General features: G+C 42.1%; 4 protein-coding genes across 11 annotated transcripts; 2 read left to right on the top strand and 2 right to left on the bottom strand.

Moving 5' to 3' along the window:
• Nucleotides 1–26: 26 nt before the first annotated feature.
• rasd2a (RASD family member 2a) lies at nucleotides 27–9,095 on the bottom strand. Of its 5 annotated transcripts, none has more exons than XM_058048298.1 (4): nucleotides 8,863–9,095; nucleotides 6,451–8,765; nucleotides 1,653–5,741; nucleotides 27–680 (listed from the first exon to the last, which is right to left on the bottom strand). In XM_058048298.1, exons 3-4 carry the CDS (start codon nucleotides 2,146–2,148, stop codon nucleotides 178–180), a joined length of 999 nt encoding a protein of 332 aa, XP_057904281.1. In that variant the 5' UTR covers nucleotides 2,149–5,741; nucleotides 6,451–8,765; nucleotides 8,863–9,095; the 3' UTR covers nucleotides 27–177. The 5 variants fall into 5 exon arrangements, with proteins under 5 accessions (XP_057904281.1, XP_057904280.1, XP_057904282.1 ...); XM_058048297.1 differs by having other exon boundaries at nucleotides 1,653–7,637; nucleotides 8,661–8,765; XM_058048299.1 differs by having other exon boundaries at nucleotides 1,653–7,184; nucleotides 8,661–8,765.
• epn3a (epsin 3a) lies at nucleotides 7,969–23,732 on the top strand. Of its 4 annotated transcripts, none has more exons than XM_058048290.1 (11): nucleotides 7,969–8,208; nucleotides 10,261–10,955; nucleotides 14,754–14,872; nucleotides 16,443–16,493; nucleotides 16,831–16,920; nucleotides 19,182–19,265; nucleotides 20,326–20,455; nucleotides 20,533–20,691; nucleotides 20,780–20,857; nucleotides 21,537–21,767; nucleotides 22,842–23,732. In XM_058048290.1, the coding sequence occupies exons 2-11, from the start codon at nucleotides 10,391–10,393 to the stop codon at nucleotides 23,108–23,110; spliced, it is 1,776 nt and encodes a 591-aa protein (XP_057904273.1). In that variant the 5' UTR covers nucleotides 7,969–8,208; nucleotides 10,261–10,390; the 3' UTR covers nucleotides 23,111–23,732. The 4 variants fall into 4 exon arrangements, with proteins under 4 accessions (XP_057904273.1, XP_057904275.1, XP_057904276.1 ...); XM_058048292.1 differs by having other exon boundaries at nucleotides 7,969–8,307; XM_058048291.1 differs by lacking the exon at nucleotides 7,969–8,208 and adding an exon at nucleotides 9,088–9,252.
• Nucleotides 22,808–25,714, bottom strand: arl16 (ADP-ribosylation factor-like 16). Its single transcript, XM_058048304.1, has 5 exons — nucleotides 25,102–25,714; nucleotides 24,857–24,912; nucleotides 24,281–24,397; nucleotides 24,089–24,204; nucleotides 22,808–23,985 (listed from the first exon to the last, which is right to left on the bottom strand). The coding sequence occupies exons 1-5, from the start codon at nucleotides 25,247–25,249 to the stop codon at nucleotides 23,814–23,816; spliced, it is 609 nt and encodes a 202-aa protein (XP_057904287.1). The 5' UTR covers nucleotides 25,250–25,714; the 3' UTR covers nucleotides 22,808–23,813.
• Nucleotides 25,409–27,982, top strand: fn3krp (fructosamine 3 kinase related protein). The gene is made up of 6 exons (XM_058048302.1): nucleotides 25,409–25,828; nucleotides 25,903–26,054; nucleotides 26,123–26,214; nucleotides 26,901–26,983; nucleotides 27,063–27,185; nucleotides 27,257–27,982. The coding sequence occupies exons 1-6, from the start codon at nucleotides 25,688–25,690 to the stop codon at nucleotides 27,593–27,595; spliced, it is 930 nt and encodes a 309-aa protein (XP_057904285.1). The 5' UTR covers nucleotides 25,409–25,687; the 3' UTR covers nucleotides 27,596–27,982.

Genomic DNA, 27,982 nt, shown 5'->3' with positions numbered 1-27,982 from the left:
GTCAGCAATAATATATTCAGACCACCCACAGCGACAAATGTTTATTATAGCACAATGACGTGTATACAAAAGTAGGAACGCACTGGTCCAGCCAGGTGCTACAGAGTATAACTCCTTACATAATACAACATTGCAGCATACTACTACAATTGGTTTCTTTGGAGAGGTGATCATAATTCATTGAATCTGACACCTCTCGGGTTTGTTGGCTTTGGTGCTTGATCCAAGCACCAGTCGCAGGTCGCTGCCGAAGCTGGGCCGGCGCACCAAGGAGTCCACGACGGCGCAGGGCGTGCGGCTCCGCCTGCGACCCCACTGGCTCGCACACAGAGACTGGTAGGTGACCATGGAGACCAGATGATGCCTCGACGGGCTGGTCTCGTCGGGCAAGCCGCCCATGATGGCAAGTTCCTTGAACACGGCCTCCAGTCCGGTGCCGCGCTTGGCAGACGTTTCGACGAACGTGATATCCTGAGTGAGGGCCTCGGCGACCTCGGACCGGCTGACAGCTCTCTGAGCGGCCAGGTCGGCTTTATTTCCGCAAACAACCACTGGCAATCTCGCCGGGCGTTTGAACTTCAGCAGCTTTGTCTTTGCAGCTCTGATCTCACCGAGGAGCTCACAAACTTCACTGAAGGACTCTCTGTCATCCAGACTGAAGACCAGCAGGAAGATGTCACCTGGGGAGAGAAGAACATTTGCAACACTCAAGAAAGGATTGAAGTGAAGCATCAGTGCATATCATAGCAGTCCTCAAATGCTGTGCAAATATCCCCTCTAGTGTCTGTGATCAGCATAAGAATGACTAAGGACACTTTGTTCTGGATATCATCATAACATTGGTACTTTTAGTGTCAATGTTTGACTTTCATGTCGAACAAAAATTAAAACTATAGAGGCGATCTTATGGGCAAATTCTGGGAATTCATACAATAAAAATTTGGCGGATAGCCCTTTAATTATAATTATAATTATAATTTTAATTATAAAACATTACAAAGCAGTGCCACAAAGCATGCTGGGAAGCAGGAAGAACTCCCAGCAATGCTACAATATCAATATTGTATAACATACATAACAAATGTCATATTCAATTATATTTTGGTTTATATACGACAATATATAATGTAAATCTAGTGACCAATCATTTTACAAAAATATTTAATACTACTGCTACCAATAATAACCTTTCACCATAATTGTGACTACTATTGATACTATCAATAGTAACATTCATTCATTCATTTATTTTCTACTGCTTATCCTAACGAGGGCCGTGGGGGGTGCTGGAGCCTATCTCAGCTGTCTTCAAGCGAGAGGCGGGGTACACCCTGGACTGGTCGCCAGCCAATCACAGGGCACATATAGACAAACAACCATTCACACTCACATTCATACTTATGGACAATTAACCTAGCATGATTTTGGAATGTGGGAGGAAACCGGAGTACCCGGAGAAAACCCACGCATGCACGGGGAGAACATGCAAACTCCACACAGAGATGGCCGAGGGTGGAATTGAACCCTGGCCTCCTAGCTGTGAGGTCTGTGCGCCAACCACTCGAGCGCCGTGCAGCCCTCAGTACTAACAATAATATAATAAATAATGATACTACTATATATTTACTTAGCATTGAATAGTAAATGTTCACCTGTCAGTATGGAGAGTCTCCGTTTTGCCGGGAAGTTTCTCTCCATGGAGGCGTCCAGGAGGTCGACTTGGTAGGTTTCCCCTCCAATGTGGAACAACTTCCTGTGAAAGTCCTCTGCAGTGGGTTCATACTGCTCTTGGAAGTCTTCCCCCAAGAAGCGCCTGACCACATTGGTTTTGCCCACCCGGGGTGCACCGAGCACCACTATTCTGTGACAGTTCCTGGACTTGATCGCGCCCGTGCTGCAGGGCGCAGCTGCACACCTGTGGGGGAGCGGGTCACTGGAGACGCTGGCCACTGCTCTCTTGTCCTGCTGCCTCCAGCGCCCCTTCACTGTCTCCAGGAGACCCATGCTTGTCTTTGATAACACCTTTGGGTGCTGCTGCTGGAGGACAGGCGTGAGAGTCGGGCTTTGAGACCGGTGATGTCTGCTGAAGGTGTTGAACATTTCGAGGACGCCATCAACAGGAAGGTGGAACTTCTCAGTTGTGTTCATCTTCGGCTTTTGTTCAGTGTTCGGTGCCGGACATCGGTGTCAGAATCTGTGAGCCTGGCTCTCTTGTCTCCCCATGTGTGCGCTGAGCGGAGCGGAGTGTGGGCTTTTTATACACCCACTTTTTTGCGTCATCCGGTGTCATCCAGGGAACACATTCCTTTTATAGAAGCCCTCGTCTTCCAGTTTGATTTCGGTCTGATTAGTTCACACGTAATGAGTGTTTTGCAGTCTCGTTATGGGTCAGTCGAGGAGACTGAGATAATTGCCCGCATCCATGTCGTCATGGATACGGGAAGAATGAAACACCTGAGCATCATTGTCTGTTTTACACTCTATGTTGTCGTCACAATCTAATGAGATACCTTGTTTAGTTTCACTAGCATAGTATTAGAAACATCTCTCACTATGATGCAGTAACCACTGCAGGTGTACCTAATGATGTGACACAAAAATCAATTCGTGCTCTGCAGTGATCACGACTTGCAGAGAGAAACAGCTCACTCTGTGCGCTATGATTCACCAAATATGATAAGGAGGGTTTTTTTCCACAGCGTCAGTGTGCTGCTACAACATCAATTATTTATGACATCGTGTTTGTTTCTTTGTCATTTTGGATACTTTCGCCTCAGGAAAAAAAAAGGGTCTGAAGAGGGAACACCGTAAAGACATGAATGGAATTCTAATTCCTACAAGATGTACTTGCAGTTTTATATCATTATCTTATGTTTACTAAGTGATAGCTAATGTTAGGGATGTCAAATTAAATGAATTACAGTCATGTTTAGTGTGATTATTTTTTTCATCTCTAACTTTATAGTTTCTGTATGTGAGTTGTCTTTTCATCAAATCTGTTTTTATGCATTGGTTTTCTTGTGCTTGAGTTATTGGGAGTAAAAAAAACAACAATCTGTCACTTCCTGTAGTGGACAGTCGCTACATTTACATGCAGTCATGTAAACTACATTCCGGTTTCTGAAACATTCGGAATAACCCGTTTACATGCCTCAGCAAACAGGGTTATTCCTGTATACATGGTAATTGTAAACAGTTGGCATATCACGATCAAAACAGCGATGCACGGAGAACGTCATTCGGGTTTCATAAACCGGAATATATGAACATATTTTGTTTTTTCAAAAACCGGAATATATGAACATATTTTGTTTTTTCAAAAGGGTTTTTGGTGTTTACATGGCCATGCACAACCGGGTTATTGCTAATATTCCCGTTATGATACGGTTATTTTACTGCATGTAAACATAGCCACTGATTGGCTGATAAGATGATAAGCTCGACTGTAGTTGGGAGGAAGAGGTGAGTAGCAGTGGGGAGATGTGATAATGGAGGAGTAAGTTAATATGCTCGTTTTTCTGCCCTTTGTATTGAGTTGTGGGCTCCTATAGAGCAGCTACACACAATAACCAGCACAGAAAGCTCTCTAGTTTTTTCCAGAATCTGCACCTATTCAGCTGTATTTCTTTGGATTCCGTGGTTCCCCGCAAAAACTGCCTGTTTTAATGTATTCCACTCACGGCCCGCCTCCAGGCACGCCCACTCTGCTTTTAACATACAGTCACATGTGTTGGATCCTGAATCCGATCTGGAAGTAGAGATGGACAGTCCCAAGTTTCTCAAGAAACATTAGCATTTTAGAGCGAGGTTTTCTACAGCATTGGTAATATCTAATGTTTTTTGCGGGACAGTGTTTAAAAAACTTGGGTAGAGCCACTGATTGGGTATTAGCAACCCCACTCCCTGTATGCACACTCAATAATGCTACACAGACAAGTGATGTTGTTCCATGACTTACACAAAACATAGCATGTACATAATGTACATGTACATGTACATGTACATGTACAAGGGGGGGTGCAAATGGCACCAAATTGTAGGAATGTCCCACTAGGGAAATACCAGCCCCTCTTCCAATTATTGCCTCCTCCTAATGAACTATTTGTGCTTGGGAAAATAAACGACTCAGATATAATTACATCATGTTTTATGTCCAGCCTACCGAGGGCGTCACACATAAGACTAATAGCTGGCAGTTAAAGTGAGTGGGTGCAAGGCCCGGAGTAAATATAGAAAAGCTGCGTTGAGAGACGATGTATCATTTGTTTATACAAATCAGTGGAATTTTATGAAATAAGTATTAGTGGAGATGTAACACAACTCACAATAGCTCCTCCCCCAAAAATGACGATTTATCAGCAACAGGCTCTGAGCCAGGCCATTGGCAGGCGGCCATTGTTCATCCAGTAATTCCACTGAAGTCAACTGTCTGTTCTATTAAAACTTGTCATACAAAAAGCAAGTACTTGCAATATTTTACTGCACATTATATACAGTGATGTGAAAAAGTGTTTGCCCTCTTCCTGATTTCTTATTCTTTTGCATGTTTGTCACACTTAAATGTTTCAGATCATCATTCATTCATTTTCTACCACTTAGTCTATCCCAGCTGTTTTCGGGCGAGAGGCGGGGTACATCCTGGACTGGTCGGCAGCCAGTCACAGGGCACATATGGACAAACAACCATTCACACTCACATTCATATCTATGGACAATTTGGAGTCGCCAATTAACCTAGCATGTTTTTGGAATGTGGGAGGAAACCGGAGTACCCGGAGAAAACCCACGCATGCACGGGGAGAACATGCAAACTCCACACAGAGATGGCCGAGGCTGGGATTGAACTCGGGTCTCCTAGCTGTGAGGCCTGCGCGCTAACCGCTCTCCCGCCATGACCAAGACCTTTGGGAAAATACTGTTATCTGTTAAGTTGAACATTTTGGAAGTTCAATGACAGTTTTATTGTGAATTTTTAATTTTTTATTCAATTTTTATTGTCAATTTTCAGAAATATTTGTTTTGCTGCATTTATGTGCAAATGTCATGCGTAGATTTAACTGTCTCATATTTTAGAAATATGGTGAAATATGCTGTTTTTTTATTTTTACATAACATGCACTTGAACACAATTCTGCTTGCAAGGCGACATTACCATTTACAGCCACTAGAGGGCAGCAGAGAAACAGGAGTGACATGGGAGTCATGTTTTACAATTTAACCACACAAATCCATTCATTCATTTACTATGCCGGGGATATGCTGGAGCCTATCCCAGGTGTCTTTGGGCGAGAGACAAGATACACCCTTGGACAGGCTATGGATAATTTGGAGTAACCCAACATTCATGTTTTTGGAATGTAGGAGGAAGCCGGAGTACACGGAAAACATGCAAACTCCACTCAGAGATGCCAAAGCGGAGATTCAAACCCAGTTCTTTCTGATCTCCTGACTGTGTAGCCAACATGCTAACCACTTGACCACCGTGCGGCCCCACCACAAAAATCACATTACAAAAAAAGGGAAAACTTCTGTTTATGTGTCCTTCGCACACTTTCTCCTCCCCCTTTTGTCTGCACACCCCTCCCTTGCCTTCCTTGTCCTGACCTCAGCAGGCCTTTTGTTGGGAAACAAAGAATGCTCAGGCATCTGTTTTCAGAAGAAATAAAGACGTGGGGCGCCAAGGCAGATGGAGGGAGTGTCGGGGACCGGAGCTATGAAGTTGAGCTCGACTGACCTGATCACTGAGAGTCAAAACGCAACACACATACATAACACTTTACACACCAAAAGAGCTACCACACTCCGTATTTTAATATCACAATAGAATTATCTTTTCCTGTTTCTGCTTCTTAATAATATCCTTACCGCATTAAACCTGTTGACATTTGCAACACTTGTGACTTTGTTTTTTTAAGGTGGAGCTGGTATTTCCTGTATATCCTGCTCAGCCATGCACACTTACCAGTCACCCCTGCAACTGTTCTTGGCCCTAAAGCTTCAAATGCAGCATGTAGAGATGCCTACGCACTACTAGGTTGAATCCCAGCTGAATATACTGTAAGGTCCTGTATAATGCATAAGGCCGTGACTTCAGACAACGTGCCATTAGTGATAATAAATAAGTGAAGACTCGGTGATGGCTCTGCCGAACAAGGAAATGAGGCTCTCAGCTGAACTCCCCTGTGGGATAAATCTCTGCTTCTTGGAATGCATTACAGCCATAATCTTTTATATTATCATCAAATCTATGCCATCTTTATTTTTATAGCTTCCAAAACAAAAGGGATGCAGCTTGAGGCCCGTCCATCTGGAATATACAGTAATTGTTTTTTCGACAGCCACTCCCAGTTAGTTCTCTTCCCTGTTCCTGTCTGTACTTTGTTACTATTTTATTATTTTTTGCTATTATTACTTGTAATAATTGCCTGAAAGTTGCATCTACATACTCACAAATGCATGGCAGACAGAATGGGGTGCTGTCGTGATATGTTTACGGCCCACGCGATGTAGGTCACCAACCCCTGGCCTGAAGATCTACACTTTATGAACTGTGTTCATATGTCCAAACTCCTTTTCAGCGAGGGCTGCATACAGAAACATTGAAGGACGTATTGAAGGATTTGTATATTAAAGATGCTAAAAACCAATCAAATGTAGGTATATATATATGCTAGACTATCTGAAGAAAACACTGACATCTTACCTTTGTGTTATCGGTGACAAAGCAATTACAGTCAATTACAATTATAGACACATTTAAATATTACGCAAGTAAACACAATGAAACTTTTTATTATTATGGGACAAAGAAACCTCCAAACCTACATGGCCCTGTGTGAAAAAGTGATTACCCCCTAAACCTAATAACTACTTGGGCCACCCTTAGCAGCAACAACTGCAATCAAGTGTTTGTGATAACTTGCAATGAGTCTCTTACAGCGCTGTGGAGGAATTTTGGCCCACTCATCTTTGCAGAATTGTTGTCATTCAGCCACAATGGAGGGGTTTCCAGCATGAAGCGCCTTTTTAAGGTCATGCCACAGCATCTCAATAGGATTTAGGTCAGGACTTGGTCTTCATTTTGTTTTTCTTCACCCATTCAGAGTTGGACTTGCTGGTGTGTTTTGGATCATTGCCCTGCTGTAGAACCCAGGTTCCATTTATCACAGCAAGTCTTCCAGGTCCTGAAGCAGCAAAACATCCCCTAACCATCACACTACTGCCACCATATTTTACTGTTAGTATGATGTTTTGAATGTCTGAAATGCAATGTTACTTTTATGCCAGATGTAATGGGACACACGCCTTCCAATTGTTGAGTATTTTCTTGGTGATCATCAAGATGTTTTCTGGTAAAATTGAGATGAGCCTTAAGGTTATTTTTGTTCAGCAGTGGTTTTCATCTTGGAAGTCTGCCACGCAGGCCATTTCTGTCCAGTGTCTTTCTTGTGGTTGATGTGGGGTCTTTTGTGAACTCTTGGATGAGTCGTCGCTTTGCTCTTGGGGTCAGTTTGGCTGGCCGGACACTCCTGGGAAGGTTCACCACTGTTCCATGTTTTCGTCTTTTGTGGATAATGGCTCTCACTGTGGTTGGCTGGAGTCCCAAAGCTTTAGAGATGGCTTTATAACCTTTTCCACTTCAACGCAGGTGTGATAAACCACAGTTAAGTTATGTTTTAATGGGTGTTTGCCCCTTTCCTGATCTGTGTACACACCACTGTACACCGATGATAGACATCAGCTTTTAGTTGCACCACAAGTATTATTAGAAACAGCATAATTCTGTACGATAAAGTGCAGTTCCAACACTTTCAAAAGTGAGTATTATGAAGTGTTGGTGTACCTAATGTTATGACCTGCAAGCAGTATCTGTGTGTGTGTTGCATGAGGTAGTGAAAGGGTTAAGTCTGACTCTGCAGGCACTATGCAGGCCACCCTCCCCCTCCCCCTCCTCCTCCTTCCACTTTGCTGTGTTTTCAGGACAGGAGGGGTGTCAGACCTGTCTCCTCACAGCTCCGATTCCCATAAGAGTAGAGTTTGGGATATATTTCTTATGAGTTTGGATCTATAAAGCTATTTCTGCACACTTCATAGTCCGGTCAGGACATGCCTAGAGGCAGAGGCACATTTTGGTCTTCCTGCAGCAGCCAAATCCTCCTCCTCTTCATCATCATCAACTTGGGAGCCTGACGCTGCCATATCATGAAGGTAAGAGGAAGGAGGAACTAACATGGATTTATTTTTGTTTTGCTCAAAGTCGAGGGTTTAACTTTTTGTTTAAAGACACAACACAGAAGCTGAGTCACGGTGAGAAAGTTCACGTATCGACCCATTTGACGCAACGTCCCAGTCCAAAAGGACACTCATGGAAACCATTGGACACACTATAGGAGGTTCAACAGCTCACTAATCAATCTTAATAATTTGCTGAAGGAATTCTTACCCATATGGGTTGAATTGTATGACTTATACAGTATCAACTGCAGCTGAGTACGTGTTTATACTGTCTTGTTACTATGATACGTCTAAATAAGGGTGTAGTGCAAAGCCCAAGCCCACATTTTCGAACCAATTTCCTTGTTTTACGTCACTGTGAATGTTATTCATTATTGCTTTTAATGTGTATTTAACAGTCGGCGAAGTAACAGGAAGTACATTACCTGAAACTGATGATGTCACCACCCACATAACCGACTGGTGCACTCTTGGCGTGTGACTTTGTGGTTTAATGTTGTTATTTCTGCTGTCAACACCTTTTTCAATTCCTGCAGTTTAAGGGGTTAAAGGTTGTTAAACAAAATTGTTTGTATATGTATATCTTATAGGTAAATTCGCTAGCAGTAGCAAGCATTAGCTACACACCTGTGTGGGTAATATAATGACGTCCAATATGCGTTACAAAATTATCCAAAATATCTTCCTTAGTCAATAAATAACTGTACGTACACCATGGCAGAAATGTAAATGGTTCGAAAAAAAACATTTCCCCCGTTGTTTTGCTTTTCCGAGTTTGCTAATTAGCAGGCGACTTCCTGGTTCACGGCTTCCTGGACCACTGTTGACAACGTCTGAGTAAGAAAAGTAGCTATTGGCCCTCTTAGAAGTCACGAGACGTAGCTATCTCATATGCATATAATTTGCATAAAATGTTGTAACATATACTATAGGAAAAAAGGCGCATGTGCAGAACCGATTGTGTTTCCGGTACGAATCGTGTTGTGACACACCACCGGACGGTGCCTTTGATTTCAGGTTTGTAATGTATCATTTCGTCCATGGTGACTCAGTATAAGGGAGTGGAAATTAACTTAAACTTGATTTTGAACCAAAATTATTTAAATTATTTCTGACACTCACCAGCTAACCAACCAAATACAGTATTTATCGAGCCAAACAACAAATGTCAATTACCAGTTTATTTGACACAGATTGACCCGACCATAGTGCGTGCCAAAGTAATGCACTGTACAGCAACACAAAACAGCTCACCTAGTTCCTGCACTCAGATATGGCCTTGAACAATAAAGTATTTATTTCAAGGAAGGAAAGTGCGTTGAAATGCTGAACGCTGACTGACTAAGCCTGGAAACCATGCATTGTGTTTTGCAATACAATTACTTTGTGATGTCCATGAAGAAAGACAAGCTCAGGTGTTGAGTTTCATAGTACAAAGTTGCAGTCGCACAATGAATTTTAAAACAAAATTTTAAAAAAGGTTGGACCTTTTTGTCCAATCGAAATGGGTCTTTGTTGTTTATTTCATTATTTGTTATTTTGTAGTCATGTGTTCCATGTTGAGCATATAAACAAAGCCAATTCATTTTACACATATTTTGGTTGTAAATCAATTTAAACCAGAAAAAAATCTGAGGGGCCATTTGGGAGCCAAAAGAATTGATTCTTTTTAGGGAATTGAGCCAAAAGAACCGGCTTCCTGAAAGAGCTGAAATACTCATCACTACAAGCCAGGCCCTTATTCTGGATGCTAATGCCCGCAAAGTCACTTCCTGTCCATCACTCACTCTGCTATGCTTGGGAACACATTTACCGCAACTGACAGTCTTATTATGTCGACTATATTGGGTAATAGGAATGTAAATGTGACTATAGGGATGTTAGTTTATGTATAGAAGGCTCTCATAATGTTAACTGCATTCAGAAGGCCGTAAACAGGTTTTCTGTGCTTTAAAAATCCCACAGTCACTTCCTGTTGTTGCAATGTGTGACCCAATACTAATCGGTTGTTTCTCTCCCAAACAGGAACACCATTGTAGATGTCACTGAATTTGGATTGGACGTTTGATTTCTCACACACTGTTGAGGACACTCTATAACCGGTCCCCGTTTTTTCCGCCACCGGAGCATTTGTGTTAATAACACCACCGCCGCCATGCAGACTTCATCGATACGCCGTCAGATGAAAAATGTGGTCAACAACTACACAGAGGCCGAGATCAAAGTGCGAGAGGCCACCTCCAACGACCCCTGGGGCGCTTCCGGTTCACTCATGGCCGAAATCGCTGACCTGACCTACAACATGATTGCCTTCACCGAGGTCATGGGTATGATCTGGAGGCGGCTCAACGACCACGGCAAAAACTGGCGCCACGTTTACAAGGCACTCGGCCTGATGGACTACCTGGTGAAAACTGGTTCGGAGCGAGTGGCGCAGGAGTGCCAGGACAACATCCACTCTATCCAGACCCTGAAAGACTTCCAGTACATAGACCGGGATGGACAGGATCAAGGGCAGCACATCCGAGAGAAGGCTAAGAGATTGGTCGCTCTGCTGAAGGACACAGAAAAGCTTAAGAAGGAGAGGAGCGAGGCGTTGAAGACCAAGTCGCGTATGGTGGGAGTCCAGTATTACAATGGAGAACTGCCTCCTCCGTACCCAGGAGGCCAGACCAGCCATTACAGGACGTACCCGTCCAGGAGCTCACCTTCTCAGCACTGTGAGTAGCAGTCATCATCCTTTTTGATTTTCCCTTCCAACAGTCACCCTAGAATCCGAACACCTGGGGTACATTTGTGTGGACTGGGGTGTCCAATGTCTGGTACAGGGGCCATTTAGAACTTACACTTTTCAAATACACTTCAGATCACATTATAAAGGAACAGGAGAAACGTTTATCACGGTTAATTGGTTCCAGGCCTGACCACGATTTGTAGTTGGGAGTATAGAAAACCTGTTTATGAGTTTCTAAATATATTTTTTACCAGTATTAGAGCACTCTAGTCATGAAGTAACACCCCTATAGTCACCTTTACACTCATATTATCCAATATAGCAGCTATAATAAGAGAAAATTCACTATTTAAGACAGAAATAAGACTTGTGCATGTGTGTGTTGGAATAAATGTCTTCCAGATGTGTGAACAGGAAGTAACTTTCGGAAGTAAGAGTTGGGTTTTAGCTGGAGTATGGCCACAACAGTATTATGCTAGACATATTTTTTTATTTTTTGCCTTGCTTGATGAAGGAGAGTTTTGCTTTTGACCCTCCACTGACTGTCAGACATCTGCATTCCTGTCATTCTCCCGTATACAATCAGCTGACCTGCATTTTTACAAAAGGCATGAGGCCCACATTGCACCCAAAACCGAGCAAACTGGATGCCACGTGTGATTAAGCACCCCCACCCCATTATGGAAATCATGTGAAAAAACTGTCACCGTGAAACAACCTTTAGTGACAGTTCAGGTGAGCTTCTTAACAGCCATGCACGTGTAAAAAGTAAATGAGCCATTATTAAAACAAGGGATGGGCATCCTATACTTAAGGTATGAGTCATGAGTATGGAATTATTTGTTGGGAACCACATCTTGAAACAAATACGGTCGTCACTTAGAACTTTGTGGTTTCACTCTATCCAGCATAAAAATGGCTACATGAAGTAAAATACAAATACAGGGTCAGGCAAAATGATCAGACACATTTGTAAGTTAAATAAAGTAAAGAAACAAAAAAGGGTTTTTATTTAAAAGTACATTTAATGCCATTTTGTTTCATTATGTTTTAAAAAGCAAATCAGTTCTGGTGGTGCGAAGTTGGCCGGTTGATTTTCGTCTCGTTTTGTTTCAATGATCGTGTTTCGAGCTGGTACGGGATCATGTCTACCAAGATTGACGTACAAATGGAACGCTGTTGTGTTGTTGTGTTGCAGTTACAGATTTGTTTGTTTTGATAAACGTTTCCACAATGAAATGGCAGCAACTGAAAAAGAAACGAAAAACAATATTATAAAGAAATGAAGCAAAATGGCATTATATGAAAAAAATGGCATTATATGTACTTTTTGAAAATTCATTCATTCATTTTCTACTGCTTATCCTCACGAGGGTCACAAGGGTGCTGGAGCCTATCCCAGCTGTCTTTGGGCGAGAGGTGGGGTACACCCTGGACTGGTGGCCAGCCAATCACAGGGCACGTATAGACAAACAACCATTCACACTCACAATCATACCTATGGACAATTTGGAGTCGCCAATTAACCTAGCATGTTTTTGGCCTTCAAAGAAGTTGATGATTTGTAGTGTTCTACACTGGGCACTAGGTGTCAGTAATGATCGCTGAGACACACACTGAGACTTGCACGCCAGAACAACAGGTCTGAATTATCTCACAGCAGACAATAATTATACTTTTATGGCTTATTTTGTAGTGTGGAATGTTGGTCAAGTGATATTACGCGAACAGAGCGCAATATGCACGATGTAGTGGCAGGTAAGCGTACTATAGCGAGCAGTGAAGCTTTTAAAGCCAACTTTACTCACCACCGACATGATCCATCGATGTGGTGCTGCTTCAAATGTGTGATGAGTTTGGTTGCATTAAACGTCCCCGGTTCTGTGCCAGCACCGGAGACTTGTGCACGACAAGTGTTGCACTCAGCTGCAACAACAAACGGCCAACGTCGCTCGATCTCCGTGATTATATCGCTGTTGTTGTGATCACGTGGGCTCTATCCGGTCTGGGATCGACTGCTTGTATCTGAGAGCCAATATCAGAGAGATTTTAGATTTATTTATTTATTTTTTGCTGATATTGGACTGATATCAATATTGTATCGAAACACCCCTAACAATAGTAGTCCCCAATAAAAAACACAGGTCAAACTGAAAGTCAACTCTAAATCCTGACATCACTTCCTGTCCTGTCATTCAGCCCCCCGGGGCACCCATTCATCCCAACACACACAGTTAGGAATCGTATTTATGTCTTAAAGGGCTGATTTTATTATGTATACAATATTGGGTGCAACGTTAAACAGCCATAGCATTTCAATATGTGGAATCAAACTATGGAATGGATTGAGTAAGACCCTCAAACAATGCACAACGATGAGCCAATTCAAGAAACAATACAAGCAGTTGATGTTTGCTAAATACAAGGATGAAGAGTCTTGAACCTTAAAATAAAAAGTAAAAATAATAAAAAAAATATATTAGGAAAGCAGGAAGTGAACAAATGTAACAGTTACTGATTGTAAAAGTACCAGATGGAGGGGTAGGATTTGATAAGCTTTGCTTCTTCCTACTCCTTTTGGACATGTGGAACTGTGAACTGATTATGTGATGCATTCAATTGTAATCTGATGCATGTTCAAATGAAATTAAACCATTACCATTACCATATTACCATAATATGGGGGTATAAGTGACAATAGGGGTGTTATTTCATGTCTAGAGGGCTCTTATAATATTAAAAATTGTATTTTGGAGGTTGTAAACAGGTTTTTGATGGAAAATTTCCATTTATCAGTAATGAATCCTACTTCAGAAATTCAGTCATCACAAAATTACACTCAACAAAAATATAAGACACTTTAGTTTTTGCTCCTATTTTTCATGAGTTGATCTAAAACTTTTTTCTCAGTCACAAAAGGCCTAAAAATATGACCATTCATATTTCATCATTCCACCTCACGTATCCTCAGTTATCAAGATGCTTGGATTGGCCGCAATAACTCAAAGGTTGGGACACCCTGGTCTAAAGGCTACTAATGCAACATCATCTGTGGACTATTTTGAGCTGCATCTACGTAGACTTCCTCTGGGCAGCATTATTACAACACTGCCATTGAAACAGGAGTTCAGACCCATCAGACTTTGATGTGTTTTTCAACTGAGAGATACAAAGCAGTAGCGGAGCATGTCTGCAGATGGTGTCTAACTGTTTTACTGCTTCCTGTTCCTGTAAAGCCACCACCATCACCACCATTACACATTACGAGTTCCTTGCATATTTGAAAGCTTGAAGGTGTGCCAGTGGAAACAAGTGGCCATACCATGTCCGCATGGTTCGATGGTGCGACAATATCCGGGTAAAATATTTAATCTGATCTGATAGTGTGCCGGTAAGTGCTGTCTGCTCCATTAATCAAATCATGGCACCTAGACCGCTATTCAGCCAAAAACCTGAACTCATTTTCTGGAAACCCACCCGTATTTCGATGGGCCCCGCTCCAATTCCCCTTCCATTCGTCTTCCCCCCCCTTCAGCTCTCTCTGCACAGGCTCAGCATTGTTCTCAGTGCAGGCCCAGTGTGTCAAGTAACAGCAACAAAGATACTAAACAACCAGCCATGGAACATAAATTAACATGCAAAGTGTGTACCAGCGCCTTTCTGACCCCAAAAGAGAAGCCAAAGCATTTTTGTTACGGCCTCTTTTTCACTTTCCATCTGTCAATCGCCCATCCTTCAAAACTCAATCCCCTCCGCTCTTCTCTCCCTTCCTCTGGTTCCGCAGCCACCTCTTACTCCCCTCGACTCGCGCCAGACTTGGAGCAAGCTCGGCCGACCACCAGCGGAGAGGAGGAGCTTCAGCTGCAGCTGGCCTTGGCCATGAGCCGGGAGGAGAGTGAAAATGTATGTCGAAATCGCACACATGCACACACCCACATATACATATACGGGACTCGTATAATGTATATTCATATACATAGCACTGTGCAAAAGTCTTACATAGTCAAACAGTGCATGGGAGTGACTTGAAACAGGGCTACATTCCATTTAGCTTGGAAAGCCACCTTCCTGTAACTTTCCATTGTTTTGCAACATTTTAAATAATACAGTTAGGTCCAAAAGTATTTGGACTATTTGGACTATAATTTCAATGTACAGAATAATAAGTAATTGTAATGTATTCAAATGTTGAGTATATTAATTATTTATATTTGATATTTTAAAAGCCTTAGCACATTGGCCACACAGTCAGGAGATCAGGAAAACCTGGGTTCGATTCTCTGCTTGTGTGGAGTTTGCATGTTCTCCCCGTGTGTGCATGGGTTTTCTCCAGGTATTCCGGTTTCCTCCCACATTCGACTCCAAATTGTCCGTAGGTATGAATGTGAGTGTGAATGGTTGTTTGTCTATATGTGTTTGTTGGTCAATAATTTATTTATTTATTTTTTACCTTAATTGTAAATTTGAAATATATATTTTTTCAATTTACTCCAATTTACTTGTGGGTTATGTTGTTTTTGTTTACACTTTTAAATGAGCATTTTCATACAAAGTCTTAATGGTTAAAAGGTACTTGAGAACAAGTGTGTAAGGGAAATTTTATTTTTGCCTTTGCCTTGAAAAAAAGGAACATATAGATATTGAAATTTAAAAAATATTTTTAGATTTAGTATTTTTAGTATTTAGTATTTCCGATAATTATATTTTTATTTTTATTTTTTCACTTTGAAAAAAAATATGCAAAGTGGTGGTTCAAAGGTACAACAGAACAAGTGTGTAAAGGGAATTTTATTTTAAATATGCATATATATTTATAATATATATATATATATAATAAAAATACAAATATTTAATCAAAAAAATATATAATTTTTTAAAAAACATACAGTATATTTTTCATTTTTAATTACATTTTTTAAATATATTTTTTACAATTATGTCTTTGTTTAATTAAATTTTTGTTCATTTTGAAATCCATTTTTTAATGCAAAGTTTTAACAAAGGTTCAGAAGTACATTAGAACAAAAGAGTTTTGTTAGGGGCAAGTCAGACTAAAATAATAAAGATACTGAACAAAACTAATGACTGAATGAAAGTTTTTTTTCACAGCACATTGTACAGACAGCATTTAATGTACAGTATGTACATACGTGGCTCACACGCCTTATAGAAAAACAACCGTGCTGCAGCTCTCCTGCAAAAGCATTAAACCTCGCTTATGCATGCCAACCATTGCCTGAGAACAGAACATCTTTGTCTCTGACTCAGCCACTAATGGCACTTTGATCCATCATTGTGAAGGCTGTGCCAGACAGGAAGTGTGTATCGATCCACACCTCAGAGCCTGACGCGTAGCCCGCCCTTGTCTTCACTGCACTACTCGAGGGCAGCGTCATTAATAATAAATCATCTTTGCTCATCACGCCAATGTATCACAACCTCAACTTTTTCCTGACTTTTCCATGACCCCTAGCCCGATGAAAACAGCCAGTTGCAGATGAACCCCAGCAAGAAGGTCAATAAGGTACACATACACTCAGGGTCCAGGAAACAAACATATTTCCCCTCTTTCTCCTGGGCAGAGATGGGATACGCTATGTGGACAGAAGTATTGAGACACACATTGTGCATAATTATCCAATTAGTTTTACTATTTAATTTACTTTTAATACTTTTGTCCATATAGTGTATATTGGTCAACATGGATCATGTAGCTCTCCTCTCTTAACCAATCAATGTGTTTTCCTCATTGGTGTGAGATTTTAGGGAGTTCAAAATGGGTGAGGTTGTATGCAAATGTGTGTTAAAAGTTACGTACAAACACCTTATCTACTTATTTTTTGCTTTTCTGCCTCTCACAGCCTGTCAAGCCTGCACCGGCCACAATGGACATGGATGAGGACACGCAGCTGAAGTTAGCAATGAACATGAGCAAGGAGACGCACGAACAGGTACGACACCAGTCACAATATTAAGCAGAGGCATTTCACAATGTCAACCTGGCTATTTTCCTGCTTGGGAGGTTGTGGCTCCTTATGTACTGCCTGTAAAAGACGGCATTTTTCCATATCACTGTTCTGTAAAAACAGAGGCGGGATAGCGGCTGTGTGTAAGGGTGTTCCGCAATGTTGCGTACATACTGTCCTGGCAATAACTTCGCCTTTGCTGCTTAAAAGGCACAGGCAGCTCGGATGCGGCTATTTTGCAGGATTTCTGTGTAAAAGCAGTTAATATGATGTACAGCATGGGTGGGCAAATATTTTGACTTGTGGCCCGCATTGAGTTAACAAAATTGTCCGGGCGGCCAGAACATATATTTAACACACACACTATTTTATGTTTATAATTTTCCTTGAATTATTTGTCTAATTTTATCTGTAAAGGTGTTTTTTTTTACTAAATAAGATATCTGACAGGCTGCACGGCAGATAAGTGGTTAGCGTGCAGACTTCACAGCTAGGAGACCCGAGTTCAATCCCACCCTCGGGTGTACCCCCGCCTCTCGCCCGAAGACAGCTGGAATAGGTTCCAGCGCCCCGGCAACCCTCTTTTTGTGGATAAGCGGTAGAAAATGAATGAATATTTAAGCATTATTAGAGCCTTCTAGACATGAAATAACACCCCTATATTGAATTTTAAATTCGTATTACTCACATTTGTAAACAAAAGGAAATAAAACCTTTTAGGGGCTGCACGGTGTTGCGAGTGGTTAGCACACAGGCTTCACAAATTGGAGACCCGAGTTCAATTCCACCCTCGGCCATCTCTGTGTGGAGTTTGCATGTTCTCCCCGTGCATGCGTGGGTTTTCTCCGGGTACTCCGGTTTCCTCCCACATTCAAAACATGCTAGGTTAATTGGCGACTCCAAATTGTCCATAGGTATGAATGTGAGTGTGAATGGTTGTTTGTTTGTATGTGTTTGTACTGGCGACCAGTCCAGGGTGTACCCCGCCTCTTGCCCCAAGACAGCTGGGGCAAGAGGCCCTTGTGAGGATAATAGAAAATGAATGAATGAAGACATTCGACTTGCAAGTCATGTTGCCAGTTTGTATGTTAGAAGTTGAAATACTTAGAAAGCAACTGGCGGACCGGATTCAAACCCTTGGTGGGCCGCATGTGGCCCCCGGGCCGTAGTTTGCCCACCCCTGATGTACAGTAATCCCTCATTTATCACGCTTAATTGGCTGCGATAAGTGCATTCAATATAAATATACAGACTATTTTCGTAGAGCATAGAAAACCTGATTACAACTTTTGAAATGCGATTTTTACCATTATTAGAGACATCTAAACATGAAATAACAACCCTATAGTTACCTTTACACTCATATTACACAATGTAGTATATATAATTAGAGAAAATAAGCCATTAAAGGCAGTGGTTCCCAAACGTTTTGCAGTCATGTACCCTTTCAAACATTTCACCCTAATGCTGCACACTTAAACCTTATTATGTTAATTAACTTGAAATATTGAAGATAATTAATTGCATCCTATTCCCGGGTGAAAAACATTGTGTTTGGTTTTGTACACATCACCTACTTTGTGCACGTGTTTGCTGTGATTTACAAGTCTCCCTGAATGCAGCTGCAACTTGCATCCCAAGAGATGATGATGCACTTGAATGCATCATTTTAGAAATATTGAGCAGCACTGACAGCAGTTTGCTAGTTTTGATCCTGCTTGTTGAGTATGAAGTGTCACTTATCTGACTGGGATCTTTCCGTGGTGTCCCAACTCTAAAAGAACTATTACCCCCTTCTTAATAGTATCTGAAATACAAAAATACATACAATCATCAATGACGTGGACAGGAAGTGATGTCAGGGATTCAGAGTTTCAGCTGAAAGACAGATGGCTGTAAGCCACAAGAGTCGTGATGATGACTATTTTTATTATTATGATGTTATTATTGTGCCTGTTGTGAGGTAAATAATAACATAATAAACACCTGCATCAAGTCTGGTGTATGTTACTACACTACAGTCCATCAACGTCTTGTATTGCATTAAACTGTATTGAATATGTGCTCTCAAATGCACCGTCCTGTTCTCTTTGTCGTGATTGCAACACAACTTGAAGCACTGTAAGAGTTCATGGCGGGTGATGCTCAACTCCCATCTTACTTTTATGACCACAAATTGTTTCGTCTCGCTCACTCCTCATTCCTTTTAAAATGTTTGACGTCCATGTGTGTTTATCTGTTTACAGGAGAAGCTCAGTCGCCAAGGAGACGAATCGATGCTGCGGAAAGCTTTGGAGGAGAGCAAACGTGAGATGGCGTCTAAAGGCGGGGTATGAAACTTTGGGGTATGGATGGATTACCTCACAGAGTGGATGGCGTTTTTATGGGAATCGGATTTGTATTTATACTTACCATAAATGCTGTCATTGTAGCCATCGGTGGTTGATTGGAAGCAATAATTGTGTTTTATTTTTAAACTTTAATGATTTGAAGTGCAGCTGCATGGTGGTCGAGTGGTTAGCGCACAAGCCACACAGCTGGGAGACTCGAGTTCGATTCCACTCTCGGCCATGTCTGTGTGAAGTTTGCATGTTCTCCCCGTACGTGCGTGGGTTTTCTCCGGTTTCCTCCCACATTCCAAAAACATGCTAGGTTAATTGGCGATTCCAAATTGTCCATAGGTATGAATGTGAATGGTTGTTTGTCTATATGTGCCTTGTGATTGGCCAGTCCAGTGTGTACCCTGCCTCTCGCCCTAAGACAGCTGGGATAGGCTCCAGCACCCCCCGCGACCCTTGTGAGGATAAGCGGTAGAAAATGAGCGAATGAATGAATGATTTGAAGTGCATGAGAAAGTGTACAACACAGCAGCAATCAGAACCAATGTTGTAGGAGCTCACAGTAATGCCACTGAAGAGTAATTGTAAACAAGAGTACTAAGTGTAACAGAAAGGCAACATTATGGTAATGGTTTAATTTCATTTGAACATGCATCAGATTACAATTGAATGCATCACATAATCAGTTCACAGTTCCACATGTCCAAAAGGAGTAGGAAGAAACAAAGCTTATTAAATCCTACCCCTCCATCTGGTACTTTTACAATCAGTAACTGTTACATTTGTTCACTTCCTGCTTTCCATAATACAGTTTACTTTTACAATCAGTAACTGTTTCATTTGTTTTAAAGCGCAAGCAGAGGTAGATAAAGCTGCCACGCCACTGCCAACAATTGTGGGTTTTTTTTAACTTTAGGATGTTGCATTTAGCCATGGTTGTGCACCCGCCCATTTTAGGAAACTTTAGCAGTTATTAATATAGTGTTGAAATGATGTGATAGGACGACTAGTTTAATTTATTAGTGATTTGGTTTTTTTTCTATGTTGCCAGACCGCCTTCATGGACCTTGTAGATGTTTTTGCAGTGCCTTCAGATCCTCCTCCTAGTGACCATACATGGAATAAACCCTCATACCAGGCATCTATTCGTACCGGAGGGTCAGACCCCTGGGACCCTTTGGGTGAGCTTTGCCACGCGTGTTAGCATTTGCGTCTTTTACCAACTGCAGCATGTCATCCTCGTTATTCCTTTTAAAAGATGGAAGCAGCAGCTCGTCAAGAGTAGATTCTCCCTGGATGGTACCGCCCACATCCAATAGCCCCCCTCCACCCTGGAAACCCAGCCCGCCCACAGGCAACCCTTGGGATGCCCCGCAGAGCAGTGCCTCCAACCTATGGGGTGTCTCGACCAACACAGGTGAGTGTGTCTTATAGCATCCTGCCACTCTTAACTGTCATACAAGCGTAAAAATAAGTTAACGCCTGATCATGTGACAATGTTGCAGCATCTGCTGTTGTTGATCCATTCCGACTGCCATCAGATATAACATCGAGAGAACCTCTCCGAGCTGGAAGCCCTTCAGGTAAAGCAGCCTAGCCACTGTCTCATTATGCAGACGATTAAAATCTACACACGGTGACTTCCTGTTTAGTTCTGAGTAATAATGGATTCAACCACAGCAACTCACAAAATGTGCCAGTGTATTTTTTTTTAGATGATTGTATGAAATGTGGCGGCACGGCGGTCGAGTGGTTAGCGCGCGGACCTCACAGCTCGGAGACCAGGGTTCAATTCCACCCTCGGCCATCTCTGTGTGGAGTTTGCATGTTCTCCCCGTGCATGCGTGGGTTTTCTCCGGGTACTCCGGTTTCCTCCCACATTCCAAAAACATGCTAGGTTAATTGGTGACTCCAAATTGTCCATACGTAGGTATGAATGTGAGTGTGAATGGTTGTTTGTCTATATGTGCCCTGTGATTGGCTGGCGACCAGTCCAGGGTGTACCCCGCCTCTCGCCTGAAGACAGCTGGGATAGGCTCCAGCACCCCCGCGACCCTCGTGAGGAAAAGCGGTAGAAAATGAATGAATGAATGAATGTATGAAATGTTACCTGTCATTGTCTAGCCACTACAGCGCCGTAAAATAAGTGTATAAAATACTATATGAAAACAAAAGAATCTAACCGTAGACTCAAAAATCCTTTATTTATGTCGACAACCGAGCCATAACGGATTCCACAGTGTAACCAATCTCTCCTTTTAGATGGGGATCTGTTCGACGAGGCCATGGACGGGGGTCAGATGAACATCAACGGGCGAAGGGAAGACAGCCCTGAGCTATATGACTTCTCCCAACTCAAACAAAGCCTGGTGGAGCCCACCCCTCGAGCACTGCATACCCCAGAGGCCTTCCTCGGACCCACGGGTGCCTCTTTGGTGAACCTGGACACTCTGATCCCATCTAACCCCGCAACCATGAACCCCTTTCTTTCAGGTATTAACTGAGTGACTGTGAACCAACATTTACAACTCTGGCTTGAACAATGATTTGGAGTACATGAGAAAGGAAAATTGAAACGGAAACATATATCTTATTAACAAGAATATTGCACAACACAGCAGCAATAGAACCAGTGTTGTAAAAGTGGTAAGGAGCAAAATGCTGCCACCATCACCACCGCTGATGAGCTCATTGTAAACAAACAGTACAGCAAGTGTAACACACATGACTAACACACCAACAAGCAACATTTTAACGCGCATGCAGAGGCAGATAAAGCTGCTGATGCTGACCATTCATAATATTTCAAATACAGCTGCTGCCACATTTGGGAAAAATACACAAGGAGGTTGACTACAGCCACATTTTTACTGTAAATGCTTTTTTGGGTGGGGTGGGGGGGGTGCAGCGCTAATTAGAGACCCCTTGCTTGATTTTGTGGACAACGCACCCGTACATTATTGTAAAAATTTGAGTTTGAATACATTTTTATATTTAAGTAACCACATTTTGAACTTACATTTTTTTCATTCATTCATTCATTTTCTACCGCTTATCCTCACGAGGGTCGCAGGAGTGCTGGAGCCTATCCCAGCTGTCTTTGGGTGACTGGTCGCCAGCCAATCACAGGGCACATATAGACAAACAACCATTCACACTCACATTCATACCTATGGACAATTTGGAGTCGCCAATTAACCTAGCATGTTTTAGGAATGTGGGAGGAAACCGGAGTACCCGGAGAAAACTGAGAATATGCAAACTCCACACAGAGATGGCCGAGGGTGGAATTGAACTCGGGTCTCCTAGCTGTGAGGCCTGTGTGCTAACCACAACCAGCGTGCAGCCTTAAGTTTTTTTACGTTTATTTGTATTATGTATTGCAGTGGCACTGTTGTGGTGTGTTATTGTAGTTTTGTTGGACAATGTGAATTAGTTTCTGCGTTGCCATAATAAAAACTTTATTAACACTACAATGTTTAAAATTTAACCACTGTATAACCAAATGCTAAAACAAAAAAACAATTTAGCCATTTTACATTTTCTTATCTTTTCTTTTTATTCAAGATGGAGTTGCTCCGACAACCAGCAATCCATTCCAAGTGGACCAGACCAGACTAACTCTTGATCAAATGGGCTCGACCACACTGCAGGGCGCTCTTCCGTACAGCGCTTCCCTGCCTCTGCCTATCAGCCACCAGCCCGCCAGCCTCCCGTCGTCATTCACTCATCCCAGCCAGCCCGGTTTGGATCTACCTGAGCCTTTGTTGCCTCTCTCTACTGGCAGTGCTCAGGGGTCCCAGGCCGCACTGAACAATCAGAACCCTTTCCTATGAGGACCGCTTCAACTGGAGAGAATACAGTCAGAAAACTAGGACTAGGCTGGAAATATCAAATTGAACTGCAACTCCATTGGCTCTTTTTTTTATATTGTGTCGTAACCCGCTAACCTTTACACACTACATGCACTCTGGTTCTCTCAACAGCATAGACATGATGTGACTAATATCATGTAAATCTCCTTTTTCAGGCTATTAATTGGCTCATGTGACTAAAAATACACACAAGTTGTTGTGGTTGCACTTTGCCATTATCTCCAACTGGTTTTGTGTTGTCAACAATTCTCCTGCACACTCAGCTGTTTGTGTGTCTACTGCTGGTGTCACACACTAGCCTGGGCTCATTTTTGATAAGTCATGGACTTTCTGTTGGCAAACCATATGTGGGATTAAAATTGGGGTTAAGAAAATATATAACTTGGGGGGTGTTGCTTCAGGTTTTATGATAATCAATTAGAAAATGAGTTTAATTAATTTCTTGTGAACCAAGAGTGTAATGGGAGCAATCCGTTAATATACACATTTGATTAAACTGCTCACTCTACGCAATGGTAGACATGCATCACAGTCATTACACATCCCTGCAATCAACTGGTGAATAAAACATTTAATTAAGCGATATACTTAATTGACGTGCCATTTTTCCATTGTTCTTCCGACTTGACGTTTCCTTCAAGCCTATATAAAATGTCACTTATGGTCATTTACTCTGCATGGCGACCGATTCCAGCCAGCTTAACACCTTCTGGAGTCCCATCCCAGAGCGGGCACTGACCTCCAGTGTTGTGACAGTCTGAGGAGCAGATGCGATGATGTCATCCAATCGGAAAAGGGACTGGATCTCCACCAGGCTCATCGTACAAGGCATATCCCTAAAAAAAAAAACACAAAAGGCACGTATGACATGTGTACCACACTGGCCACAACATTAGGTACACCTGTGCAATCTAATGTGATGTTTATTTAGAAGGTTACCTCTTGTTGAATAGTATAAGCACTGAGGCATTATGCAGAGGCTCAGCAGACAGCACAGACAACAGCTGGATACATGAAGATGACACCTGAGCAATGTTGGCTGAGTCCACCACAAACTTGAAAAAAAAAAAACCATAACACTCAATTAACGTGTATTTTTTTACCTAAATAGCTATGACAAGTACTACTTACCATGACAGAGGAGCAATCCTTGTAGTAACTGGGCCATATGGGGCCCATGCAGCCTCCAAGCTCCCGCACTGTCAGCTTCTTTCTCCTCAGGGTCAAATCCGTTAGGTTGGTTCCCACCTGTGGAGATGTAAGCTCTTTTTAATAAAAAAGAATTCACTCTAAACACACACATCAATGCTAATTGTAATCGTTATTATTATTTATGGGCGGCACGGCGGTCGAGTGGTTAGCACACAGACCTCACAGCTAGGAGACTAGGGTTCAATTCCACCCTCGGCCATCTCTATGTGGAGTTTGCATGTTCTCCCCGTGCATGCGTGGGTTTTCTCCGGGTACTCCGGTTTCCTCCCACATTCCAAAAACATGCTAGGTTAATTGGCGACTCCAAATTGTCCATAGGTATGAATGTGAGTGTGAATGGTTGTTTGTCTATGTGTGCCCTGTGATTGGCTGGCGACCAGTCCAGGGTGAACCCCGCCTCTCGCCCGAAGACAGCTGGGATAGGCTCCAGCACCCCCCGCGACCATCGTGAGGAAAGGCGGTAGAAAATGAATGAATGAATGAATTATTATTTACGGTTGGCAGAGTATGTGGAGGAGCGTCCACGTCACCAGCTCCATGTAAACTCAGCTGTTAAGAAAGGGTTAAGAAAAGCAACATCAAAAATTACCCTTAAGCTTGTTTTCGTAAATTATATTTTAAGGAAAACAGTCCGCTTTTCCTTTTTAGCTAGTTAGCATCTCCGTTATGACAAGGCATACACAAACATTCAAGCTATCTCCTCGCCTTTATTCTACAATTACAACCAAGCAAAAGGATATTTTGTAGACGTTTCAACAAGAGGGTTTTTCCGACGCCAGTAGCTCCAAGGAGCAAACACACGCCATTGCAGCTCATCGACGCCTCTTTAGCTATGCTAGCTTGGTCCTTGTAAACATAGCTTTGCTGGGTAACCATAGTGACACTCATGTGACCAGTTACCGCAGTCACGATTGGACAAGACCGGAAAAATAATCAGTTTCTGATTGGGCTCTGTGATGCTAAAACTACGGATACTGATAAAGGCCAAAATAGATGTAAATACTGTGCCAATACTATTAGCTAATTAGGACTATTGTACCGTTACACAACCAATACGCAATAGGTCACCGAAACAGTGCCTAAACACGTAAACTGGTTGTTAAAACTGTTTATATCTTTAAATAAGGTGTTCATAGAGTCAACCGTTAGCCCACCGTGCTGCGTGGCGTCACGTGCTAGTGGGACGGGTCAGTCGAGACATTTCGTTGTAAATAAACATAGCGGAATATAATGTAACAGATCGCAAGATCGACGCCCTTTGCGCACACCCCTTTCCTGCCCGCATTTCTTCTGCGGATCGCTTTCAGAACTCATCAAGAATTAGCAATGGAAGCTAAGTTAAAGAAGGAGTTGGGGACATCCATGTTAAAGTCTGCAGGACAGGCTTCCGGTGGATGCATCAGCGAGGGTCAGAGTTTTGATACTGATACTGGACGAGTGTTTGTAAAGATAAACCATAAGAGCCAGGTAACTGTTACCTGTTTGTACCACCGTTGCAAAATACCTGTGCATGCTGTGACTGTTTTATTCTCACCCTTTAGGCTAAATTAATGTTTGATGGGGAAATGGCGAGTTTGGAGGCCATTCTAAAAACACAAACTATCAGAGTGCCCAAACCTGTGAAGGTGTTCGAGTTGGATACTGGAGGGTGTGTGTTTGTTATGGAGCATTTGGACATGCGTGGTCTAAACAAGTAAGACATTTCTAATTTTGGCAATACTTCATGAAATCCTGTCTAATTAACTTTATTGCAACATGCAGATATTCACAGATACTTGGAGAGCAGCTGGCTGATCTTCATCTTCACAATAAGAAACAGCTGGAGACAGTGCACAAAGAGCAGCAGACAGTTGGTAATGTCAACCTCAAAAAGCAAATATTGACACGTCAACATGCTGTTTGATACCAGAAGGCTTTTTGGTTAACTTTGCTTGAGATGTTCTCTCTCAATGACTTTGAATATTAAGATTTAAAGGTCACCCGTTATGCAAAAATGACTTTTTGTCACAAACATGTATCTCCAAAACCTATTTATCAGCACCAAACATGAGAATGATATACAGTATCAATGTCCCTCACTTGTTTACTTGACTTTTGAGCGAATAGGCACTCAAATTGTAGATTTCATTATGGCCATACCACCTCTGACCTGCCCCTAACTACATGAACCCGCACTGCGTCCACACACACCACTTCATAAAAAAGCAGATTATAATATAGCAAAACCTGTACTGTACATCTTAAAATAAAGCCTGTATGGCTACAGGAGTGGACAAACACAGCTCATTAATATGCAAAAGAGTGTGTTCAAAGTAGTGCTTACTTAAGTACTTTTAACCAAAATTCTAGCATCTAGGCTAGATTTTAGATTACACACATTTGTGGGACCTCTTGAGACTTATTGTTGAAAAATAGCATAATGTGGGACCTCTAAAATGGCATTTGTTTCTGTGATTTATTAAGGTATGGCATCTATTAAAGCGAGTTTGCTATTTGAGGATGAATGTGAAGAATTAATTAGTGCTGTCTCTGTAAATAGGAAAAGGAGCTGGTCAGTCTGAGGGGGCTTATGTGGAAAAATTTGGGTTCTCCACCACCACATGTTGTGGATACTTACCACAGGTCAAGTATACAGTACATGCCATTGTAGCCTGATGTGTAGGACATGGTGTTATATTGTGGCTTTTGTTTACTCTAACAGGAAAATGAATGGCAGGATGACTGGGTGACATTTTTCACACGGCAGAGGCTTCAGCTTCAGTTAAACCTGCTGGAGGAAACTAATGGAGATAGAGAAGCCAGAGAGCTTTGGACACAGCTTCAGGTACACTTCCACACCTCATCATAGCCATGTATGTGTGCTAATAAAACATTAAATTGCACCCATCTTCACAGCTGAAGATCCCACAGTTTTTCAAGGAGGCGGAGCTTGTCCCTGCTCTTCTCCATGGTGACTTATGGGGAGGCAACGTGGCAGAATCCTGCGAAGGACCAGTGGCATTTGACCCCGCTTCCTTCTACGGCCATTCAGAGTTTGAGTTGGCAATCACTGGGATGTTTGGAGGGTTTAACAGCTCGTTTTACTCAGCATACCATGATAAAATTCCGAAGGCACCTGGCTTGGCAAAGAGAAACCAGCTTTACCAACTTTTCCACTACCTGAACCACTGGAACCACTTTGGCGGGAGCTACAGAGGCTCATCAATTAGTGCGATGAAGGGCCTACTGAAATAACTGCACTCAGTCTTAATAAACACAAGCCAGGCTTAAGATACATGCATATATGCATAACCATACAAGGAAATTGCGCAACAGAACTTTGTAATTATCATTGCATGAAATTCCAACAGTGAAAAAATAACTGTAAAGAGCAAGTCAATGCAGTTTGTTTTAATAATGCTCAGTTTTGCTTATTCATTATCGCGGTTGTGAGTCTGTCTATGTGTCTATGGGACAAAAATGTATCTCATTTAGTACAGTAGAATTCAAATAAAGCTTTGGGAGGAAAGATGACCAGTCCAAAAAATGTAACAATAAATAAATGCTCAGAATTTGCAGTCGTACATAACCTAATGCACTCTTCACCATTCAGATCCAGGAATGAAAAAACAATACGTATGA

Source organism: Doryrhamphus excisus, chromosome 15 (assembly GCF_030265055.1).
Source record: "Doryrhamphus excisus isolate RoL2022-K1 chromosome 15, RoL_Dexc_1.0, whole genome shotgun sequence".
In the NCBI taxonomy this organism is placed as follows: Eukaryota; Metazoa; Chordata; class Actinopteri; order Syngnathiformes; family Syngnathidae; genus Doryrhamphus; species Doryrhamphus excisus.
This window is presented reverse-complemented; position numbering and strand designations above follow the sequence as displayed.

Coding starts and splice junctions, on each gene's coding strand:
- epn3a (XM_058048290.1), top strand. CDS start 10,391: ATGCAGACTTCATCGATACGCCGTCAGATGAAAAATGTGGTCAACAAC. Junction 16,494..16,830: donor CCAGCAAGAAGGTCAATAAG/GTACACATACAC, acceptor TGCCTCTCACAG/CCTGTCAAGCCTGCACCGGC. Junction 21,768..22,841: donor CATGAACCCCTTTCTTTCAG/GTATTAACTGAG, acceptor TTTTTATTCAAG/ATGGAGTTGCTCCGACAACC.
- arl16 (XM_058048304.1), bottom strand. CDS start 25,249: ATGAGTGTCACTATGGTTACCCAGCAAAGCTATGTTTACAAGGACCAA. Junction 24,205..24,280: donor AGGATTGCTCCTCTGTCATG/GTAAGTAGTACT, acceptor TTTTTTTTCAAG/TTTGTGGTGGACTCAGCCAA. Junction 23,986..24,088: donor CTTATACTATTCAACAAGAG/GTAACCTTCTAA, acceptor TTTTTTTTTTAG/GGATATGCCTTGTACGATGA.
- rasd2a (XM_058048298.1), bottom strand. CDS start 2,148: ATGAACACAACTGAGAAGTTCCACCTTCCTGTTGATGGCGTCCTCGAA. Junction 681..1,652: donor GAGACTCTCCATACTGACAG/GTGAACATTTAC, acceptor TTCTCTCCCCAG/GTGACATCTTCCTGCTGGTC.
- fn3krp (XM_058048302.1), top strand. CDS start 25,688: ATGGAAGCTAAGTTAAAGAAGGAGTTGGGGACATCCATGTTAAAGTCT. Junction 26,055..26,122: donor GACATGCGTGGTCTAAACAA/GTAAGACATTTC, acceptor TGCAACATGCAG/ATATTCACAGATACTTGGAG. Junction 26,215..26,900: donor CAAAGAGCAGCAGACAGTTG/GTAATGTCAACC, acceptor CTCTGTAAATAG/GAAAAGGAGCTGGTCAGTCT.